Genomic DNA, 22994 nt, shown 5'->3' with positions numbered 1-22994 from the left:
ATTAAATCTATCGAATTCATATCAAAAGCGAAAAAAATTATTCTAGTACGTAAAACGGTCACTTCATGATAACATTTGTTTTATATACAAAATATACGATGTGTGAATGCGTGCATGCGGGCATATGTGTATATCTGTGTGTGTGTGTGTGTGTGAAAGATATTATTTGTTAAATAAAACTTAAAATATCTTTGAAAGCAGTACAGTCTGGTGTTATATATTCGTATAATGATCTAAATGCTATAGAACGCATGTTGAAGAAATTTCCACAATATAATAAAGACAAGAAAATAAAGTCAGCAGAAGTAACTCAAGATTATTCCACGTAAAATTCATTCAGAGAAAGATTATCCAATAATTTTAACTGATTATTTCACCAATGTCTTCTAGATAACGTTTTAGGCGTTGTGTCGTTCGAAATCTAGTAGGTCCGCTAGAGAGGAGATAGAAAGTCAACGAGAGTACACTACAAGAGAACAAACGAAATCCTGTTTTTTGTATCCTAACCAAATAGCGGTCTTGGTTGGTATAAGCGAGAATGAAACCAGCGTTGACACGGCGGCACGACGATAAGAAAAGTGAATAGACTCTCGACCTTCGAAAAATGATCGTATAGGATCGTATTATCTTGAATAGATTGAAAATACCTATGTATCTTCCAATAGAGAAGGAAATGAAAGATGCGTGAAGAAGCATTTAATTCAATAAAGGGAATTATTTCACGTAATATGAGTGTAATACCCGCAAGAAATTAAATTTTTTTGAAAAGCAAATTTTTAATTAATCTTTTGAAGTGTAAAGCTCGATCAACTTTGACTATTCGGTGGTATACAAACAATCATTAAAAAATTGTTCTTTACGTAAATAATTTATAATAAATTTGATCCTCTTATGCTTAAAGAACAATACACACACACACACACACACACACACAAGAATAGTACTCAATTCATATAATACTTAGTCGCAAGGTTTTTATTTTTCAACACTTGATAGTGATTCTTATGTGTTATTTTAACGGCTGAAAAAGAATATAGGATTAAGGATTTTTATCACTTACAAACAATAGCGTCAAAGAGGCAAAAAATAATTTTGAAGTTTCTCATGACATTCTAGCAAATTTTTTTCTGAATATCCAATTAATTCCAAAATATTAATTTTTATCTTTAAAATGCATTTTTGTTTAGTACAATTTTTCGAGATATATAATATTGACAAATGACTTTTTTCACATGTAATATGTTGTTTCAAAATTTAACTTTATTTATTAAAGAAAAAAATGATTGATTATTAAACCAAAATGATTGAAATTTGTTGTTTAATATAATCACGGAGTATACCTATATTCATAAAATGTGCATTTAAAAAAAGACAAGATTTAAGATCAGATACAGAATTATTCGTAATTTTTGAAAAATTATCAAACTATTTAAATACTGCAAGTGAACTATAAAAGGAAATCTATTTTATTACAACTTTCACTTATGTATATATAAAACATTATGTATATATAAGATATATATATATGTATATATAGGGAAGAAAGTAGTATTAGTCCGTGTTAGATATTATATATAACCATTCATATTACTTCCGTTATTACATAGCAAATTGTAATATTTACTTAAGGGATCATTTATTTACTAGCCGTTATAGATAATGGTGCTAATATGTCAATGGTCAACATTTTATAAAACAATTTTCGAGCATTTCAAAAAAAAATTTCTTAAAGGTTTTTAACATTTAATTACATATATTTTTTTCATTCTTTTTAAACTTAAGCGTATTATCACACAAATGTACATTTGAGTGTTTTTTTTTGTTACTTAACTTTTTATTTGACTATACCTTACATATACATTTTGAGTTATGCAAAATTAAATAATAACATAAGATTTTGCTACGTAGCCTTTTAAGCGCGCAGACATCTCAATAGACTTAATACTTTTTTCGTCATATTGAAGTAATTATTTGATAAGGCAATTATATTTTTACTGCTAATCTATAATTCACATAAAATTGTTTGAGTACTATAGTCTATATAGACTAATTGTAAGAGTTTATGTAAATATTATATATATGTATATACATATATAGACTTGCAAAAATGTTGTAATATTGTATATTTAATGGATTGAAAAGAAGTAAAAGTGATAATATAAAGAATAAATTTAAAAAATTGGTTTTTAATTTGAAAAACGAATGTTTTGTTGTACATAAAATTAAATATTTATTTAAAATTTAAAAAAGTATTACAAAATATGTGTATATATATAAATATATGATATTATTCAAATTAAAACCAATTTTTTAAATTTATTCTTTATATTATTACTTCTATTCCTTTTCGATCCATTATGCAGTGTAGATACGTTTTTACGAGTAATTATCAATATAATAAATATGTCATAACTTTGAGTTTAGAATTTATTAAAGAATTCTTTAATTAATATAATTGTTAAGTTTTTAATTTAAAATATTGATTATTAACAAAAAGTTATTGTAGAAAATGTTAAAAGGTGGCCATAATTCCATCTTTTTCTCTAGAATAAACTCTCTAAATTTCTTAGAGTGAAACATTATTCTAAAAGAGTAAAAATAGAACATATCTAAGTTCACTCTAATTAGAGTGAAAAATCACTCGAACTAATTAGAGTCGCGCAAAACGTGTAGCTCTTGCGATGTCACAGATTGTTATTTCTTGTACATTAAAAGCGAGTAACTTATTACAGTTTATTGATAATTCAAGAGCTATTAATAAAGATAGCGACACGTCCGTGTATCACATTTGGATGTTTCGTCCCGCGGGATATCTCCGGCACGCTAATAAAGAACATATGAATAAGAGGAAACAGATCGTGCGTATTTATGCGCGACAGTAGTTGGCAGGGTGGTGTTACATTTGACACCTCGGCAGCGACTCTGAAGACACGTCGGACCACTACCGCCGACACGAGGTGGTCCAACTTTTTCGTGCGTAGAGAACGACGTTTACGCACGACGACGGTCTCCAACGACGAATCACAATGACAAACACGGAACAACATACGCACGTCGCGCTGCCGCACACGAGTTATTTGCACAAAAATTAGTATATCGAGTAATTATGCCGATGTTTGTCCTTTGCATTTTGAGAGGAAAGAGCGTGCAGAGAAAACTCACGGTAGCCAATCGTCGCGCACGCGTCCACGATTTCTTTCTGCATCAATTAATTATTGTATTACATTAAAAAGTTTATTTATTTCTTCTCCGGATCTTACTAGATACAAATATCAAGCATGCTCTTTAATATCAAATGTATCTAGAGAAAAAATTTATTCTTAAAATTTATCCAATTAATGTTCTATCTCCACAACCATATTAATTTTTTATTTCTACGAGCCACGTTTTAACACATCTGACTAACATATAACAATATTAGTACATTAATTCTTTCAACCGGTATATGTTAAACATATCGATGAATTAAGAAGATCGCCTAACGGTCTGCATTGGATCTTAAGTGCATGATGAATATAATTTTTCTATTAATTTAAATTTCTTAGTTCATTTAAACTGCGCGCCGACAGGTTTCGTCAAACTTGCAACACTGTTATTAAGCCGAATATCGATGCTCAATCTTTTTGACACTTCTTCTCGTTGACAAACGAAGAAACAGATGCACTTTTGTGACATAACAATCATGAATTAAACTGACTCACATATTTAACATAGTTAAATTTACAATAAAGTTACTAATTTTAATAAAATTAAATAATAAGTTTTACTACATTATACTCAATTTTATTAAAATTATAACAAATTTTACTAAATTATATTAATTTTATATTGTATTAATTTTACTAATTTTAAATTGTAGTATAATTCTCTTAATTCTCGTGTTATCACACAATTATAAAAGTAAATTCCAAGAGAAGAAATTCTCACTTTGTAGTATATAGCATAGTAAATTTTATTGTAATTTTATTATTATTTTATTGTAACTGTTTTTGTCCGATATCAACACTTAATTTGCTCAATCAACTTATACAGTTTGTATCATATTAAACTCTAGCTCAGTATAATAGCATTTTGCAACGTTTGCTTAATCGTTCGTCACTGACACATTGACCGAATTGACAAATTAGCAAGTTGTAATAGCGACTGCTTTCCGAAGGTGTCAAACAAATTAATACCGATCGCCTGGCATTAACTTGTATTGATTATAAAATTCAAGAAAAAGAAACACTAAAATGGGACTTATTTTCTGTAATTTTTTAGATATTGAATATAAATCTTCAAATTGCTTCGTCACGTCACAATTCGAGTAAAATTTTTTACATATAATATGCGATCATATATAAATTAATTATGTATGATCATATACGAAATTTATTTTTATATGACCATGTATTGTCATATCTGATTTTATATTATATTATTAGAAATTTGCTGTTTTTATATATAGATAAGAAGTTTAGCTTTAAAAAAAAAAACATTTTTCATTAACCCTTAAAGTACACACTACACATAAAATATACATTGGGATTAAAATGATCCAATGTCACTTTCAATGGTTACTGTAACGAGAATATGAATTATTTTGAACTGAAAAAAATTAGGTACATTCTTTGAACATTCAAGATGAAAATCCAATCGTTTCAAAAAGGATATCAATAAATTTAATTTAAAAAATTGAAATTAAAAATACGAAAAATACCTTTCTAATTAAAAAATTTCTAACTGTAATTTTTACCATTTTGACATGACCTTTATGTGGTCATGCAATACGATTGCAGAAGAGAGTTGACTCAGTTGTTTAATTGCAAATTTTTTTATCATTATAATACTAATATTGAATTTTATTACTAATTCACGTGCAGTTTGAGATAAATCTGCTTCTACTATCGTCTTCAATTCATCATTATCAATTGTTTCAAGTTACCCACATAATTCATTTTCGAGATCAAAATTTTCAGAACAAAAATGATTGAATCAGTTAGGACTGCGTTCCGAAAATTATTGCCAGTATTAAAAATTTATAGTATACGCAATATGAATTATAGATTTTCAACACTGGCAATGAATTTCACAATACAACTTAGAACTGTGTGTTCGTTAATTGTTGTTACTCATTTATAACATTTATATGTAAGCCATCTACGTTGTATTAGTTCCACAATGAAACTCATATTCGAAAATTAAATCACAAATTTTTACTTTATCCATGACCACACAAGAGTAATTCTAATAAAGGAAAGGTACTAGATTTAATTCGTAACTTTTATCTCTTTTCAAACAAGAAAAAATGACTTGCTGGAAAAATATTTGGCTCAAAATACCAAAATAATCGATCCGAAAACTAATGCCTATTTAAAAAATTTAAAGAAATTATATTATACAAATTCGGGCGTTTTCGCCAAAGAAATAGCCAAAAAGTTGATTTCTATAGATATCACAATAATTGTAAGTTCATATTTCGTCAACCTATTTATAAATAATATCGATAAAATATAAATGTTTTCTGAGAAATTTTCATTAAAAAATGTTTGACTAATAATTCTACAATTTGATGCTGTAATAGTTTCTACAATAATTATAAAATTGATTTCTAAAATGTACTCAGCTATAATTGTGCAGAGATAATTCTCACTAATACTAGAATTATGTAGAAATATATTTTAAGCATCAATTTTTTAAAAATTACATGTTACATAAATTAAATTTAGAATCAATGATTTCAAGAATTAGATTTACAATTATGATGCAATACATATATCATACATTACATTTTGAAATTAAAATAATGCTAAATTTTTTTCTGCGTGTGTTCTTATCTGAGTAGTTAAGTCTTTTTATTCTTATTTTAATAAATGCTATTTATCGACAATAAAGGCCATTAAACGTTTCCGTAACCGTAGCCATAATACCAATCATATTGCTCAATGTGGTCATAATTGGCCGAATCAGCGGTTCTGTAACGGTTACAGAAATGTACATGCAATGGCCCTAAGCGAGATAAAAAGTAAAAGAGCGATATAGTATAGATCTGTTCGTGTTGCGTACACTTTTTGTACTCAGCGGCCTGTATTCAGAACACACTTGTAAAAATGTTAATGCACTTTTTTATCATATTAATACAGAAAGTAAAAAAAGTGCCATTTCTAGGCCGAGGTATGGTATCTAATAATAATAATAATATAAATAACTTTTAAACCAAAAGAAAATATGTTCAAATTTTACAAAGATATTTAAACGTAACAATAGAATAACTGGTAAAATTTTCGGTAAAGATGCTTATTATGCAGGATTGGATAAGTTAATATATTTTTTTAAATAAATTAAGTCAATGGATTATAAAATTAATTTAATTAAGTTAAAAGTTACACGAACAAAAAATAGCTCAGTTAAAGTTACGTCAAAATTATAAATTGACTGAAGTTAAAGTAAAAGTTAATTTTGAGAAACTTTATTTATATAAAATTAAAAAGCCATAATTTATTTAAATTAGATTACCAACATAATTACAATATTGATCATCCAAATATATTTAATATTTTATTAGTAAATAAAGTTATAATATTAATTTTATAAAATAAAAAAATTTATTTATTTTATAATTTATTTTTTTTTGCCAAGATGAAAATTTTAACTTAAGAAAAAAGTTATTAAGTTAAAGTTTATGCAACACTTTACTATAAACAGAACCATAGAGGAAAGGTACATATTACATTACATAGAAAATACATTTTTGTTTTTTTATTTAAAATACATATTATTCGAGTTGAATAACACAATTTTGTGATATCGTTATTTTTACTAAAGATACTACTACTTGAGTATTTCTGGTATTAAAGATATTTTTGTTTAAATTTAAATTACTTGGATATAATAGCATATAGGTAGATAAAAAAATATGTTTGACATAGTTAATTAAATTAATTAAATTAATTAAACAATTTTGCTGTTTTGACTTAGAAACGAATGCCTGTTAAGCAACAAATATTATGATTTACTCAAAAGGACATTTAAAATTCCCTTAAAAAATGCAGCGCACAAATTACTTTAATATTAAAGCGCATAAATAATGTATAATTTCTGTACATTTTGAAATGGACTGTTATTAATACGTAGAAGATCTCTCTCTCTCTCTCTCTCTCTCTCTCTCTCTCTCTCTTTCTCTCTTTTTCACTCACTGTCTCAATCTCCACAGAAAAAATTTTATTGATTTGACAAAATAAGCATAGAAAATTTTTTTCTTGTCTCAATTGATAAAACGCATGAATATTAACGTATTATTATTGTATAATTTATTTATTTAATTTCGTTTATGTGAAGGGGACCAAGTAGAGAGACGTCCCATGCACGTCTTACACATAGTTAATATCTAAATTTCGACTCTCGTTCGATCGAGTTAATTCGCTCGGTAGCAGTCCAGCCGGTCGCACGTATGCGCGTTTATGCTAGTCTACAGGATATTAAGCTCACATAATCCTGACGTGTAGGAGGGTAGTGGTCAAGCCTTTACGGTCTTAACGGCTTCAATTATCAACACCTAATTATACGTCGTAAGCCTAACACAACATAGGAAAGTCCTTTGAGCTTACCCTCGAGCGGACACCCTTTTGTAAATTTGGTCTTTGGGAACACGGATAGACTATGCCTGATAATCCACAGATATATCTCACGTCTCGTCGTATGACGCATGTCAGAAGCCGGATTTCCATTTCACACGCGTAAGATAATTTAATCGCAGAATCTCGATAATGATGTATTTAATTAAGGATAACTGAGCGGAGAAATAAAAAATGATAAGAGACGATATGAAACTTTACGATAACGCGACTCTGTATTGTTCCTTCCTCTAAAGAGATTTTGCGTATAATTTTTCATTCACGTCAATATCTTTGCAGTCTGAAACGTGTCGAGCATGTACTACGTGCAAAGGAAAAGAAAAAAGGAAAGGAATTCTGTCTTTCACATGATGATTCTTACCTGACATCGAACCATCGTTCGGGTGCAGATGATGATTGTTGTTCGTCAGGGAGGCATTGTTGTTGTTCTCACTTCCGGGTAAACCAGCAGCTCCAGTGCAGTGCTTTCCGCCCTCGAGGACATCGTGATCGTGCCGACAAAAAAGGCCGTCCTGCCTAAGAGCAAACTCGTCCCCGGTTTCGAGTCGTCTCAGACAAGCGCAACATCGAAAGCACTCCACGTGATAGATCTTAGTTTTCGCTCTCATTACATAGTCATTTTTGCTAAAACACTGGCTACATTTGTCGCACTTCGTGCCGAATAACCTGCAATACATATAATTTAGAAATATAGCTCGCCGTCGTGACGAATGCACACAACAAGCTGACATATAGAAAAATTATCTCAATAGAAAAATTAAATGTCGAATGAAAACTTTCTGGACAATTTTGAAAAAAAATCTAACGAAGATATTGTAAAAAGAAATGCTCGAGAGAAAAATTTTCTAATAACACACATATTAAGAAAAAATTCCCGTAAATACATTACACAATACATTACAGATTACACATGCGAAGGTTTTTGTTTAAAAATATATATTGGTTTTTTATTTGATGTAACGAATTCGATCTTCCGTTATTAGGTGTGTGAATTAGTTTTGAGAGTTTTCAAAAGAAGGGACTCTACTGACAGGTTCTAGTTAGAGATTCTCTAGGTATAAGAGACATCTCTCTCTCTCTCTCTCTCTCTCTCTCTCTCTCTCTCTCTCTTTCTAATTTCTCGCAGAATTTAGATGAAAAATAGCGAATCCTTGTCCATGCTTCTGCATACTTCGATTACGCGCCGTCTGATTGATCAAGTTTATTTATTAATAATTTAGTAATCAAATAATAATTTGAGCCAAAATTGATAAAAAAACTTTTAGTTTAAAATTTCACCCTCTTTCACTCTGTGAAATATAAATTAATCTTTCTGGAACATTATATATACATATGTACATAAAATTTATAAAGGACAAAAAAATAAATGGCGAGCGCAAAGCACGCGAAATGTAATGTTCTAATTTCACACATTTCTTTTGCAAATGTTTTCTTCTAGCCGCGATATTGAGTAGAAATCTACAGTCTCTTTCTCGAACGCTAGAGAAATTATATGGCATTAATTAAAAAATGAGTAGTAATATTGTAATGTTTTCATAATATTTGTGAATACATTTAACAAATTTCTTTTAATTAAAAGTTATTTCAATTTTTGATAAATTTCCATCCTTTGTTTCACTTCAATTTCGTTATATTGCAAAGCTGTAAACATTTTCAGTTAATGAAATAAAAAGCTCTATTCTAAATCCGACAAATACAAAGTAGAGAAACATAAATCGGGTTAAAGTGACTTTATTGTCGCGCATATTTATTTCTGTACGCGAACCAGCTTTTTTACACACACGCGCATCAGTGCATGTGTATATACATATAAATTCAATACATAAATTGTGCAAACGTGTTATATTTGTGCAACAGGATATAATAAAATATCCAATTGTTAAAATATACATTGTTAAAATTGAAAAAAAATTCACAGTAATGTGAATAAAATTGATGGCGGTGTAACGCGGGATTAATGATTGCCCGTCACGCAAGTGATGACCGTGTTGATATATAATAGACATTTCTATTACTATATCGCTTATTTTTCAAAGTTGATAAACTTTTACCACATGGCTCGAGAAATAGTTTGATTAATCTTTTACACGTGCAAACAATTGTCCGTGTCTTTGTAGCACAATCAAAGTGAAATCGTGCTTACACAGTAAAAAATTTTGTGTTTTCTTATTAAAAAATATCCTGGTTATAACTTTTATGTTAAAATTTAACATATTTGCTTGTTACTTTTGCTGTTGTATTAATTCAAGTAAAGTGTTAAATTATTAAAATAACTGAAAAAAAGTGTAAAAGTAACACAATGTGCACGTACTTTTAATTTTACACAATAAATATGTTCCTTATTATTAGTGATACGATTTATCTGTTAAAATTGACAGAAAAAAATGTTGAATTTACTCTATAATTGAGTTTTAACAAGGACCATTTCATTTTTGAGAATATCACTTTACTATCTACCGCGAAATGGCGCATTTCTCATGAAAAAGATTTACCTACTAGGCGAATAAAAAAGGGTCACCAAGCAGGAACAGAAAACCAAGTACGATTGCATTCACATATGTTATAATATTGGACTGATTCCAATAATATACACACATACAATTTGTATCGATGATCCTAGAACAATCTATACATGCAATTGTAAAAAATTTTTTCAGCATTTCTAGAATAATTATTATTTAACATATATAATATGTTAAATTAATATATATAATGTGTTAAAATAACATATATAATATGTTATTGTTACACGTTATATGTTACATTAACATTATTATAATGTTAAAGTAACATGTTACATGTGTTACTTTGACACAGGTTTCTCATTAAATTGTTATATAAAAATTATGTCAAATTATAAAATTTACATTTATTTTTATGTTAAAATATAACAAAATATTTATGTACTATTTAACATATGCTTAATATGTTAAATTAACAGAAAAATTTCTGTTAATAGACTGTTTTGGACATGCGGTATCTGTAAAATTTAATACAAATTTTTTTACTGTGTATCGTAATTTTATGCAAAATTGATATTCTTTTGTAAAATAGAGTGATAATTAAAAAACCAACATTCCGGTTCCTGAATATGCAATCACAAATTTTGCACACACACACACACACACACACATTGGTTGTTTTATATTAATAGAAAAAGTGGAATATCTTAAAAAGAAAGCATTTTAGAAACAAATATGCCAGATAATAATTGTATAGTTTAGTGGTGAGAAACAAATAATGATAAAATAAATTTTCATAAAAAATAATTTCTTTAGATCATATAAAAACTATTGTCATTTTTAAATAAATTTTTAAAAATATAATTTTTTTATTTTGCATATACATAGAAGCTAATATTAGGGTAGATTTATTGAAAAATGAATATTTTACGAAATATTTTATATTTTATGTCGAAACGAGCAGTATTACGAAATATGTAACAATGTATTTTCTTTATACCAATTAATTCATCTCATATTCTGTACTGTAAAAGTATTAAGGGTACAATTATCAAAAACTCAATAGTTTACAAAATATTTTATATTTTGTGTCGAAATATGTCAAAATAAAGTGCAAAGATCTAATAAACTTCACTAATTTTTTGATAAAACTTTAATACTTTTGTACGCATAGAATAATTAAAAGAACCTTTATTATTTATTTTAAAAATCATATAATTTTACTTAAAAAAATTATAATCTCCATATGACTCTCGAAAATTATTTCTTTTTCTTCGAAAATTAATTTTATCTCAGTATTTGTTTTTTTTCTCTATATAATTTTCATTTAAAACATTTTATTTTTACAATATTTTACTTTTCAAGATATTTAATTGCTTTCCATTAAAATAGGACTCGGTACATATATTTACAAATCATACTACTGAATTTTGACATATTTGACTGCGTGATTATTTTATATAACAAATTTTCGCACTTTCGCGATTGTTAGTGTTTGTCTGACGGAAATGGCTGGGAACACCCAGAAGGACATATGAGGAAGGAGTTACTTTGGTAATTTGGACTTTTGAACGAAAGCGACAGCAACAACAAACGGCCGTCATCACTGTCGCTCGAGTCCGTGGCCGGATACGCCAGTCTTCTTCGTGTTACGGCAACGTTTCGACGTTCGACGGATCAGCGCAAATAAACCCACTGCCTCGACAGGGAAAAATATTTAGTCCAAGTCGAATTCGTGCCGATGGGTTATTTAGCGGCATTACCGATGGTAAAGAAAAAAAAACCGAGGAAAAAGAAATCTCCGCGCGTGCGAGGGATGTATCTTTTTCATTTCTGGCATATCCCCATTCCTATTTCTGCCACATTGAAAGTGACGTAACAGCAAAATGAATACAACAATTTCAATTAATTTAGTGGAACCGTAAATTGAATGTAAGCATTGTGAAATCAATTATGATAATTGATTCGATTACAGACTCGTTATTAAGGCATGTCTGTCATTCCGTCACCCTTAGAATAGAAAACCAATAAAAGAAAAAGAAAAGATTGTTATCAAACAACATAATTTTTAGAAAAAATAATCTGATTATAGATATTTTGCTTAACAAACATTTCGTATTAACTTAATTGATATTCGCAAGTCCCGAATATTTTTTCAATTACAGGTAAAATTTTCAGATAGAGTTATAAAAAATTGTTTATAACAACGGTTTTTCACAACTTTACATAAATGACATAATCTTATTCTTCAACTTATTATGACTTCCAAAATTAAAAAAAATTGTTCAATTACATTAATTTTAAGTGAAGATATAAGATTAATTTAAAGTGTTTTCACGTCAAATGTTTTCTGTCAGATCCACGAAAATCAATCAAAGAAATTTCAAAGCAAATAATAGTTCATTACTTTGATGAAGTACAAGCTCTATTCTTAAAAAAATTGAAAAACGACAGTTTAATAGATAATTGTAAATTGTTAAATAAAACTAGGATATATTTACAAAATTCATATAAAGTATATTTTTATTAAAATATCTAAGTCTCAACAGCCTGAACATCAATTCTGACAGTTTTGATTGATACCTAACATAGTTTTCATATTGAATTTACTTTGTTGCTGCTATCCAAAAGCATTGATGTATCAACATTTTGCGGTGTAATTGCAATATTGCACCATTGCGGTGAAAGATTGTTGCAATGTGGTTTTAGTGCTGTATGGGTTTTATCGATACCTACAGTGATGAAGATTTACGGTGATTTCCTATACATATTACGACTAGGCCGTGCCAGCGATGCAGATTTCAGACTTTTGTCGTGACATAGTCGTGATTGTGGAAATCATGAAGAACTAAAGGCAAGAACCAATCATAATACACTGAGCACTTACTAACTCTTTAATGTGTCGATTAGTCCTTACCTTTAATTCTTCATTTCCTCTACAGTCGTGGTTATAGCAAAAGTCCGAAAACAACTATGGGCCACGCACCGGGTGGTACATCGGCTATTATAAGTATACTATTTCAACCGTAGCAAATAATAACCGTCACCGCGTTGGGATAGTCGATCAATGCCATGGCATCGCCTCGCCACATGGACCCGCAAGTTTAAATTCCCGCGAAGTCTTTTGCTCGCGCGAACGTAGTTGCGCGCATCTTATTTTTTAAACGCACTAGCGCGCACGCAACGTCGTGACAGTGACGGTGCAGGCATATGCGATACGCGTATACGTGCATACGTGCGTGCGTGCATGAGTGAGTGAATGTGCTCGTGCGCCGTACTCCACGTGTGTACCTCGGATAAAAATACCCCGGACTTTCTCGATCCTGTCACCTCCTTCTCCAATCCTACCTCTCAACCATTTCTCTCTCTCTCTCTTTTTTCTCCCTTTCTTTCTCTTCTTTTTCTTCTTTCTTTTTCTTTCTGCTCTCCTCCCAATCCGAGCGTTTGCAAATGCGTATCGGAAAGAACGTATCGTATGTCGCTGGAGAATGTAGCGGCCGCAGTGACAAGAGGCACGGTTTTGCATTAATTACCATATTGCACCGTGATCGTGAGGCCGGGGCCTCTCTCTCGAGTGCCTCTTGTTCCACCTCTTCGTGGAATTCGTTCGTTAAGGAGCGACACTTAACCATCGGACGATAAGACGATGTCCGCTGGGACGTACCACGTCATCGCGCGGTTTCGTCGCTCTCGTAATCACGAGAAGAATTAACCATTGCGGCGTCAGACGATAACCGAGGGAATACGAACGTATCTCGAACACAACCGAAAAAGCAACCTTTCCTCCCCGGTTCTTCCTCTCTCAGGCGCGCGACGCGAAAAATCGAAAACGTCTCTCGAAGACGAATTTCTTTTCCTCTTTCTTTTGTTTCTTTTTACTTGCGACTAGAGTTGAACGACTCCTTGAAGGAAGTTTCCTTGTCCGACTTTCCAATGAAGATCTTTCAAGTGTAAGAGCATCGACGTGACTTACCTAACATAGTCGCGCTTGCAATAAGTTTTGCCGTCCCGCACGAAACAGGTGCATTTCTCGTCCAGAAACTGTTGACACTCGGCACATTTTAAACAGGCCGCGTGCCATTCCAGATTAGGCGCTACCCTCAGAATCCACTGATCGTGAATTCGACCACCGCAACCAACGCACAGCGAACTTCTGCCCTCTGAAACACAAACGTCGATCGATTTTGAGAGAGAGAGAGAGAGAGAGAGGGAGAGAGAGAGAGAGAGAGAGAGAGAGAGAGAGAGAGAGAGAGAGAGAGAGAGAGAACACATCATAGAATATTATTGCAACATTTCATATGCAGTACAATGTTGCAAAAACGTTGCAAATATTTTTTTGCAATATTATATCAACCATATTGCAGCAACATTTATCTATTTTTAATTAAGAGATATACATATAATATTTAAGACAGAAGCTATTATGTATAATATATGTCAAAATATATTGATATTGTATATATGATAGAACCTAAAATATTATTTGAAACATCAAAACATATTGTATTGTAATATTGTTGCAATAATGCATTGCAATATTTTTAAAAGTAAACATTTCACCATTGTTGCAACAATATTGCAGCATTTGTGTAACTATTGCAATCTTGCAATGAAATATTTCTGCAATGTTTCTGCCTTATATAGGAAAAGAAAGAAAATGAGAATTGCTTCCAATTATAAAATTTCAATGACTGTAAAATCTTAATTTAAAAATCAAAATCATAATTTTTCATATCAAAATACTAAAAAAAAGTATTTAGTATTTGTAACTATAATTGAATGTTAAAATAATTATAGTTAAAACCTCCTTTTTAATAGTTATTACTATTGTAACATAGACTTTTCTCTTAAAATTAATCCTCAAAATCATAATACATTATAAATTATGAAAAATTTTACTTTTCTTTATTTCTAACAGAAAATTTATAATTCAACAAAAATTATAGTAAAATTTTTCTAAATTCACGATGACCGTAACTTTGAGAGTAAATTTTAGAGAGAAAATTTTCTGTGTAATAATAATAACATGTACATTGTGTTGCACTAACAAAAAAATGATTGATATTATCATAAAATAAATATTGTTGGCATCAAAAATATTTATAAATTATAGTTTTATTTTTATGACAACTATATTTAAATTGTAGTTATATTTGAATTATATAATATAATTAAATTATATATAATAAATAGACTAACGTGAAATCAGTAACAACTATAAGAATAGGTCAATATAATTACTAATATTCATTTACGATCACAAATGTTTTTCTCTATTAGTCTCTAATGCGGTTAGAAATAATTATATTTCTGTAACACTATTTTTAATTTTTGAAATTAAAAAAAAAAGGTCTTTAATAAATAAAAGTTACGTCCGATCTGGAGATGCATTTTTTTATATACAGAATTTGATATTGTACAATAATGTAAAATAATAATCATAATTATACAGAATTATCTTAAAGTATATGTCCGTGGCAAAAGCACAAATGAAAATTCGTCTAATATTTTACAGGCGATTTTGAATTAAAACATAACCGAATATGCGATTAATCTTATCATTGTTCATAACGACTACTTATTAGTTACATATTAGTCGTGAAATAGTGATCAATAACTCAGCAGAGCTGTCAAGAAAAATATTAAATTCAATTATATTGATTTGTTCTATCATCATTTTCGCGATCATCATTTTGTGGTTAAAACTTGCGTGGTGGAATCATATCAAAGAAGTGCCAGAGAAGTATTTGCTAGCCATTTGTATCGCGAAATGACAATTTAAAAAAAAATTAATATATTGGGTTGATTCGTAAATAAGTTATAAATTATTATTAAATTACTTCTTCTGAGAAATCAGTATCATACACAGTATTTTAATTATTATTTTGTTTATAGTAAGTGGAGAATAACACTGGAGAATATATAACAAATTAAAATTTATTGCAATATTTTAAAATAAAAAAATTCTTATAATAAAAAACAGATTATTTTCACAGTTAGTATTCTGTGTATAAAGTCTGCTGATCCTTTGCATTATTATTAAATCGTTATAAATAGCTATATATGAATAGCTATTATAAATTTCATTTACAATGGAGAAAATCTAACTACATTATTTGAAATTCTAATAAATTTAATCAATATGTTAGTTTAAAAATAAGTGAATGAATTAGAACTCTCGTAGGAATTACAAAATGATATAATTAAATATATCAGATGTATATACATTTTGCACAAGATTTCTAGAAATTATCAAATTGTTGAATTCATTTGTGTAATATATGTATATAAAAATTAAAAACTATACGTCAAAATATATTTTTGAATTTACTTTAAATCTAAATTGGTTTTAATTTCTTTAGCATAAAACTTATGACAAAATGAGTGTATGAGCCGTTTTTATAAAAATTTTTACTGTAATTATTAAAAATAATTTTTATAAAAAATGGTTGATCTCCATAAAAATGTTCAACATTAATTCACATAAAGAAACACTAGCAAATGCGATATTACACTACAATTGCAAATGTGTTAACAAATCTATGAAGAGAATCTTGTTTTATATATTGGAAATTATTGCAGTAAATATTTATAGCTTTCTGTAATATTACATACATTACCGCGAGACATATAATTAAACTTCAAAATATAATTAAAACGATCAATTTATCGCATTTAAATAAATATTATCGATACAAATACGTTTTGCATAAATTTTCATTATACATATTTAATGCCTTTCGAAAAGAGCAATTCAGTATCAATTCATATCGCCATTTTATACTTGCGGCAGTACACATGTAAAATTACATTTTTTTAAAATCCTCGAAATAATACCAGAAGTTAGCTGGCAGTTAAAGAAGGTTCTTCTGCTTAAAAAAAAGCTGAAGAAAGTCACATAACTTTCTTTTCACACATATTTACACATATTAAATAAAAGCTAAAGAAAATTATAAAAAGTTTCTTTTAGAATTTATTCTGAAAATTTTGATGATTATGAGGTATACTCTTCGAATAAATTTACTATAATTTAGTAGAATTTACTACACTTGAAAAATAATTTTACAACTACAGCACAAATTTTCTGGGTGTAAAAAGGGTTTAATTAAGATAGATAAATGATTAGCGAATACCGTAATGTTGAATATGTTTTACATTTAAGTTCAAATAACAAAGACAGAATTTATATCTGAACTGTTAATGAAACCTAAACAAAAAGTTCATCTGAACGTCTATCTATATTAAAACTAATCATATTTGTTATAAAATTTGATTATGGTAGATAAAAAAGACAAGTAGTGGGAGACAAATAAATATATGATCCTCACAGCTAACACCATTTATAAAACATAGCCAATAAAGTCAGAAGACCTCAGCCGTGACTGAGACCACGATGCGCAGCAACTAGAACTCATTTTTTTCGTAATCAAGATTCCACCGCTGTAAAATAAAAAGAGGTTCCATAAGACGGACTTTCGCGAATTTGATGCGCGTTTGCTGCGGTCTCGTGAGACTGCACTCGACGTTTTGTGATCAGTGATGGTTGTCACTTTATACATTATCTTCGTGATGCCTCTAAGCCGCCACAAAAAAAATAGCTATGTTGACTAATAAATTTTATTTGTAAATAATTACATATATTGCTTAGAATTTCAAAGATACACTAATTGATTAGGTAAAAAAATTAATTAGCTGTAACCTCTAGAAGATGTCATATTATCTTAATACGGCAGTTATAATCAGCAGCTATATCTCTTTCAAAGATCATTCTAGCTGTAGTATCGAAACTTATGTTTATTCGATCTAATGGTTATAATGTTTGGCAACAGAACTTGTATTTTTCAGATGATGTTAGAATGTTGCTACTATTAGAAGTTTTATGTGTAACAAACAATATTTTATACAACAAAAATTAACGATAACTTTTGATTGTGACACATAGAAATCTAGGTATATTAACAAAGTATCTTTTGCATATATAATTTTAATAAAGTTCAATGAAATTTTATTAAAAATATAGTGAAATTGTTAAAAGTTTTTATTGTTTCACAATTATCATGATTTGGAGAATAAATTTTAAAAGAAAATTCTGTGTAGAATTATTTAAAGAAAACTATACGATAATAATTATATGTAGGAATACTTACATATTAATCATAAACTTATTGTTAGTCTCAAAATTTGATCGTGCAAGCTCTTACATTAGTGAAAGAACTGGAAAACCTCTTTAATTAGAGATCAATATAATTCATAGTCGGCAACGAGAAGCGGGTCGAAAGCGTCGACGATGCGGCAAGAAAGCCTAGAGAACTTTCGATATCGCTCGCGATCTATGACGCTAGCGAGGACTGCGTCTGTGAAAATCGAAATCAGCGCGAGGTAAACGCGTGAGCGAGGAGCGCAACGACAAAGAGAGGAGCGCGCCAACGAAGGCGCGTTGAGGTTCATCAGGGGCGTACACTCCTGGGCGGTGCGCGTCTACGTCTCGCCACCGGAACTCCGCCCAAAGTTCCGACGACGAGATCGTCCGCGGTCGGCGGCGTTCGCCACACACCGGATTCTGCGCCCTGACGCGGCGCGGTGCGGCGACCGGGAGTTTGCGGAGGCCGCTCGCTCGATGGACGTCGGTCTTTTTTTTCCTTCCCGAGCACGGGGGTGACGGTAGCGTGAAATTTTCATCAAACCTAAACGATATTATTACGAGATAGGTATATTACCGTATATGAATTGGATGTATTTCTTTAATTCTACGTTCGACGTTAGACAAGTGTGTGCCTTTGTTTCTAAAAATAGATACTTCCGAACGTACTTTAAATATCCGTGTTTCATGTCTATAGCAACAAGCTTATATATGCACATGGAAAAAAATACGATCTAGAATTAAAAAGCTCTTTTACACACAACTTCCGCCAAAGATAATAAACTTTACAAAAATCCAAATATATACGTGAACTCAAACTTGCGATCTGTCATTTATGAATCTGCTGTTCTCATATGGAATCACATATATCTCTGTACATCTATGTACATACACTTGCCTGTAAATATTTTTTCATTAATATTTTTTTTTATTCTTAGCATTTTATATTTTTTTAATTTAACAGAGGAAATTGAATGTAATTTAAAAGAATGTTCAGAATGTATGGAAAAATATTTTTAAAAAGAACAAAAAACCTATTGTATGTAGTTTTTCTTTACATTTATTAATTAATATTTTTTATAGCTTATTCGTATTGGACATTTATAAGTAGCAGCCTATTAATCTTAAATTTATCACTCTGGCACATCATTATAATTTTTATATTTTTGTTGTACGCCAAAAATTAGCATGGTCATATCGTATTTATTAGTTGATAAGAATAATTAGACGTTAATTATCGCTCTAATTGCAGTAAAATAATTATTATCGAAGATAGAGCCAACTTCGTCACAGTTAAGTATATACAGTACAAAAGAGCTTGTTTTAGATAAAATTGTCCACATAATGCATCAAAATATTATTTTGCTGCTTAAGCAAGTCTTTTTCAAAACTGTAAAATGATTGCATACGTATAGTTAAAAAAATATATAATTAATATTAACTTTAATAAATGAAATTTTTTAAATAATATTCATTCAATTAATCGTAATTAAGAAATTTTTGGCAAGAATTTTTATTAAAAAATCTAAGTATCTATTAACGGAAAATATCTTCTACTGATTGTTCGTTTAAAACCAAGACTATTCAAAAACGAAAAATTAATAGTGCTAAATGTAGAAAATAAAACGATAAAACTGTCAACAGTAAATTCTGTCTATAAGTGGTAAATAAGTGTAGATGAAATCCTAATTCAAGAACATGAATAAATTTTTACAAAAAGATTTATCAAAGATATATTTCTTAATAATTGATATACTTTTTGATATTTTTGATGAAATTGATATTATTCTGTTTTCAATAATTAACTAATCAGATTTAATCTCAAAAGTACAAGAATCAAGAATAAGGAAATGAGAAAATTTTATTCTACATTCGGTTATACAGTAGACATCACTTTTAACAAAATTTTAATACGAAAAAGGTTCGATTAGTTTCACCAAAGAATTTCGTCATATTAATAATAACCCAATAGAAATAGGTAACAAATACACTGTAAAAACGTATGTTTTACACACATTTGTTTTTACAGTGTAGAGTCCTCTTCATAGACATTGTAATGATAGTAATGATATAACATTAATAACGTAAATTTAAAATATAAATCAAAATTAAATTTAATCGTATTTAACTTCGTCTTCTCAAAGATACCGAATTTAAAAATAGTTAAAGCAACGAAATTTTAGTTTTGATTGGACGAAAGATTAGGCATTCTCGAACGTTCAATTGTAAGATCATCGAAATTTGCGATCTTATCCTGTCGAACTAACCTTTCCACTTGGCAAAAATAAAAAACAAATAACGCACATTATAAGCCATTTATAAGTTATTATATGTCACAAATTAAAATTTTTGAATTCGTTATTCTATAGTAGAAATTTAACATTTTTTGTTTGAGGCTGATTCGACGTCGACTCAGTAACCCTATAAAAAATAAAATTATTGAATTAATCTTTGCAATAGAATTATGAATTATTTACGAGCTTTCAAACTATAATTTCGTCTGTTGAGTTTATATCTTTAATCCCTAAACGACCCTTTAATTGCTGCAATTCAAGAGAGAAATGATAGAAAAAATAATAATACAATATACTGCGAATATAGCGTACAAAATTCCGATAGAAAGAAAGTCGTATAATTTTATTTAATATTTTCAATATCATGTAATTTGCATATTACAAAATGACCTGCATAAAATGTATATTAGTAAAATATAAAATATTATGAAATATTTGCGCGTGCCTCTGCATGTGTATGGGAGGCTGTTTAACAGAAAAAAATGTTATGCCCATTAATTAACTTATTTACTGTTACTTACTCTTACTTTTAACGTTATTGCACTATGCTTAACTGAACTCGAAATCCCTACAAAAAATTGTTAAATTCCTATTCAGAGTTAGGGCCATTACACACACTTTCCGTAAAATGTAACAGTAAGATTTCGATCAATCATATATTGTATTCAGTTGGTTACGGTTGCCCAATTCAATGCGTCGAAACCTTACTGTTACGTGTTACGAAAAGTATGTGTGATGGCCTTTACAAGCTCGAACTTTTTAATCTGTAGCATCTGAGGGCTTACAAGTAGCTGATAATTGTACGTTTTTTAAAAATTTTCTGGAACAAGATGGGAAGGGGCCAACTCGACAGACACGATCTGCTCATTGCGAATGAACGTGTACACGTATATACTTGCGTTCGAGTACGTGTATATTCGCGCGTGATGGAGAATCTCGCGACTACTATGAAAATTCTCAACCGGCCGGAATGGATAAGGTCAGGGTAGTGCGCACACGAGGAGAAAAGAGGGGGGGGGGGAGGAAAGGAGTAAACGAGAACCGGCGACGCGGGACGAAGACGGGAGTTACCGAGAGGCGAGGGCAAGGTCGGTCAGGATCAAAGGGACTCAAACGAGCAAAGAGTGTCGGGGCGGCATCCCATTAGCTCCCAGAGACGACACAACCACCTCGTATCTCGAGCTCGGATCCTCCTCGGAGCTAAAGCGTACGAGCCGACGGATGCACCGGAACGCGCACCTCTGTACTACGCGAGCGTGCGACTCGGATCTTCCTCCCGGCTCGAAATCATCCCGAAGATACTATCGCGTATTTGTCGCCATTTCGTTACACGTCTCGCTCACGTGGGCGCGAGTGATTTAACACCGCCTGCAGTGTCGGAATTATCGGACGCGAAACGTATTTCAACCGACCCGAATCCGTTAGAAGGAAGATCTGAGATTTGCAATTTCGGCGAATTGTTCCTGTGCAGAGAATTTTCTCTTGGAATTCTCTTCTGGAATTTACAAATCATGGTTATCATAAGATAACATAAATTTCGAAAAACATAGTTCGTACTACAGTTTTAATAAAATTTTCGTATAATTTAATAAGATTTATTAGTATTTTATTAAATTTTTTTTTTTATGTTTAATGGATATTAGATTTGTTGAATTAACACAAAAAAATAAGAAGAAATAAATTTCTCGATAAAAAGACTAAATTTTTTCAGTTCTGTAGATTGTGTGCCGATATTATGATTATTAGATTTTAATGTAATTGTAAACTGAAACTAAAAATAATGTCTTAAATTAATTTGACCATTAAATTAAATAATGAATGCTACATAAACATCTTGACAAATTCTAAAGAACATATTGCAAAAAATATCAGTTAAGATTCAAACCCGAAACATCTTCAATGGCAAATACACTTATTCGACAGCGGGAAATGTGATAATATTTATCACTATATATATTTTCTTACTTAGTTTTATTAAAATTATAATAAAATTCTTCGAAATCAATGTTATATCAGGATACGTGATTTTGTAAGTAAATTGTAAAAGAAAATGCTCTTTGCATGCAACAGATTCCCACAATTATGCTTGTCACATTATTCCGAAATTATGTGTGACAAAATAGTCACACGTAATGGTAAAATAATCTTTTTCCATTATAAAAAATCAGGGAACAATTATGATAATTGAGCGCTTATTCCAAATTAAACTTAAAACGTATAATTTTTGAGACTTTTTATAACTTGTGACAGTTCTTTCTCTCTATTTCTCTTTCTCTCACCAAAAAAGCTGTTAATTTTTAGTTATCGTTCATTTCCAACGTAGCCGATTATTGGCACGGATCACGTTGCGTTGACATTAATGAGTAATAATGAGCCGGGCGACAGATTACGATGTAATTTGCAATTCATACTTAAAAGTTCCACGTGATATGACAGAAATCATGATTATCATCCAATTACGATGAATGGAAATCTTTCGTTACAT

The 22994-nt window shown here is 29.9% G+C and overlaps 1 protein-coding gene across 2 annotated transcripts in view; it reads right to left on the bottom strand.

The window, feature by feature from the left end:
* The window catches only part of LOC105828281 (insulin gene enhancer protein ISL-1), a 50783-nt gene that overhangs the window by 8049 nt on the left and 19740 nt on the right, over positions 1-22994 (bottom strand). For both annotated transcript variants that reach the window (XM_036284433.1, XM_028190704.2), the window contains exons 2-3: positions 14049-14235; positions 7975-8279 (exon numbers count right to left, since the gene is read on the bottom strand). In XM_036284433.1, the coding sequence (XP_036140326.1) occupies positions 7975-8279; positions 14049-14235 (492 nt within the window). The remainder of the gene's footprint in view (positions 1-7974; positions 8280-14048; positions 14236-22994) is intronic.

The sequence above is a fragment of the Monomorium pharaonis genome, chromosome 3 (assembly GCF_013373865.1).
Source record: "Monomorium pharaonis isolate MP-MQ-018 chromosome 3, ASM1337386v2, whole genome shotgun sequence".
NCBI lineage: Eukaryota > Metazoa > Arthropoda > Insecta > Hymenoptera > Formicidae > Monomorium > Monomorium pharaonis.
Note: the sequence above shows the minus strand (reverse complement) of the source record. Positions and strands in the feature narration are given on the sequence as shown.